The 2,500-nt window shown below is 32.9% G+C and overlaps 1 protein-coding gene across 1 annotated transcript in view; it reads left to right on the top strand.

The window, feature by feature from the left end:
- The window catches only part of LOC122250306 (tetratricopeptide repeat protein 9C), a 7,828-nt gene extending 5,617 nt beyond the window's left edge, over positions 1-2,211 (top strand). The window contains exons 4-5 of the mRNA XM_043011665.2: positions 216-401; positions 816-2,211. Of these exons, the coding sequence (XP_042867599.2) occupies positions 216-401; positions 816-922 (293 nt within the window). The 3' untranslated portion in view covers positions 923-2,211. The remainder of the gene's footprint in view (positions 1-215; positions 402-815) is intronic.
- Positions 2,212-2,500: the final 289 nt, after the last annotated feature.

Raw genomic sequence — 2,500 nt, 5'->3', positions numbered from 1 at the left:
TTATGATAGATATATTATCACTTCATCGATGCTCTTGGAGTATTTAAAGCATGAAAAAGTACCTTTATTTCTAATGAAATTACAGTTCTTGTTTCTTATTATCCAATGAGGGAGACAAGTGAGAGCAAGTGGTGCACGCTATCAGATCCTCCACTTGGGGCATTTGCATAGCCATTACGGCAAATTAAAATGTGACTGTAATTTTTTTTTTCCAGCTTGTCTATTAAAGCAAGAACCCGTTAGGTATGAGAGAGTTGTCGAGTGTTGCAAGCAAGTGACAGAGTTCCAGCCCAAGAATGTGAAGGGCTGGTACCGTCTAGGGCTCGCTCAGTTCCACCTCCGAGACTACGATGCAGCAAAAGAAGCCCTGAAAGAAGCAAATGCAATATCTGAAGGGAAAGGTATGTTGCCAAGTGTTGGTTAGTTTTAATGGATGGTTTTGAAATGTTGAGAAAATATATTTAGAGATCTTATCATTACTTACCAACAGAGCCAGAAAAATTCTTTGTTTATTTTTGTTTATCATTATGTAGTTAGACCAGTAGAAAACTCTTGGCTTATAGATATCTCTCTAAGAATATGGCTATGATAGTTGCTGTCGTCAAGTTCTCTCTAGGATTTCTTAATTTTATATATCCTCTATTTGATTGAGAAGTAATCAGCAAAGGGAAGTAAATTGAACGACAAATTTATCAAATCATTCATATTTTCTTAATGTTACTATAGTTGTACAGGAGTTTCATCTTTAGTACTCAAAGTAATCGAGTGCGTAATTGTCACTCCTCTTATGATCATTCTTTTCTTGTATATTCCAGACACAGCAGTAAGAAAACTGATGCTCCAAGTGGACCAAGAATTAAGGAAAGAGAATAAGAAGTTCAGTGATATGTTTAAGAATAGTCTTCTGGTGAAACAGTCTTGACAATAAGGTTATTAAAAGTCCAATAATCTTGTATTATTCCTTTGCATCTCATAAGGCCTTGTATAATGCCTCTAGTAATAAGTTGTTTTTTTCCTTCTGAACATGAAGTAGTGTTGTTTTTGTTGTTTCATTGATGGAGATGTCTGCAAATGGGTACCGATCTTACTTTTCCGTGAAAGAAACCATGTGATGTAATTTTATTAGTGATGAAACCTTGATTGTTTTGTTTTACAATTAATACTTATGTATTACTGTTGCAGTACAAACAATACTAAAAATTATGTATAATTATTGTTCAAATATCGGAACAGTATATTGTACTCAGGAATATAGAAGGACTGTGTATTTTAGCAAATTCAGTTTTTGTTTTATATCCTTCAATTTACCATTGATGGCTAGGATGCCAATTCTTTTGAGTATTATGTTAGTGTCATTAGTTAGAATTTTTCTGTGTTTTTGGTTTAATTTTGTTTTTGTGAGAAGTTTCTTAGCTGCCAACTCTTTGCCAGTATAGTGTATTTCATGACCAAACAATTTACAGATAATGAAAGGCATACTTGAGATAATATTTTTGTTTGCTTAACAGTAGTGTTGAAAGATGAGTATGCAAGTATGGTTCAAGTCATAGATCTGTGCCCAACATTTTCCATTGTCTTAGCTTGATACCTGTCACTGATATGGAGAAGCAAATGATTTGTGATATTTTTGTGAGTTTTAATTTTCCCCTGTTCATTTAAACTCCTTTGTCCCCCCCCCCCCCCACACACACACACATGTTCCTTCTCACTTTCTTTTGACTGATTAAGATTCATTCAAAAGCAAGTTGTACCATCCAGGCAAAAGGTGACTTGGAAGTGTGTTTGAAGGTGAATGTAAACATTAGATGTTTATATGAGTGAGAAACCATTATATTCATGTTTTACAGCATAAATAGATTATAAGAATGGGGAACTGTAACACTGCAAATAAACTGTGAAGAGGGTTCTTTGTGACGTGTAGAGAAAGATGTAAATGAGACGGAAGAGCTATAATTGACATCTCTTGCATTGTTAAGTTATTTAGTCCCGTTTATATCTTTATCCATGTATTGTACCTATGTTTGGATAAATTTGACATCAGGTTTTGTCTTATGCTATCAAATTTCTTTTGTAATTAATAATATGTTAGATTTCATGATGAATTGCAAGATACCTATCCTTTGTGATGTTGAGCCCCTTGGTCATAATATTGTTATTTTTTAAGCTAAGAAAAGAGAAATCCCTAATTGTAATAAATTAAATTTATACAAATTGTTTTTGTTTTGATTTCTAAACCATGAAGACAAAAATAGCATCATATTCCAATTGTAAATTCGAGTAAATCTTCTATCATATAGTACAGAACTTATTTTTTTGTCATTGGAAGACCAGCCCCTTATTAATTACAAGAAGGCATGTTTATGATTTTAGTTATGAAACAATTGTTCAAGCCATATACTTAGACATAGTGATGTGATTACGCATAATGCTAGTGGATATGAATGAATGTAATATATTATGGCATTGTATATATGTCTTCATGTTTGATGAATGCTTAACA

The sequence above is a fragment of the Penaeus japonicus genome, unplaced genomic scaffold (assembly GCF_977035675.1).
Source record: "Penaeus japonicus unplaced genomic scaffold, GWHDUDI00000001_assembly GWHDUDI00000036, whole genome shotgun sequence".
NCBI classification, from domain to species: domain Eukaryota; kingdom Metazoa; phylum Arthropoda; class Malacostraca; order Decapoda; family Penaeidae; genus Penaeus; species Penaeus japonicus.
Note: the sequence above shows the minus strand (reverse complement) of the source record. Positions and strands in the feature narration are given on the sequence as shown.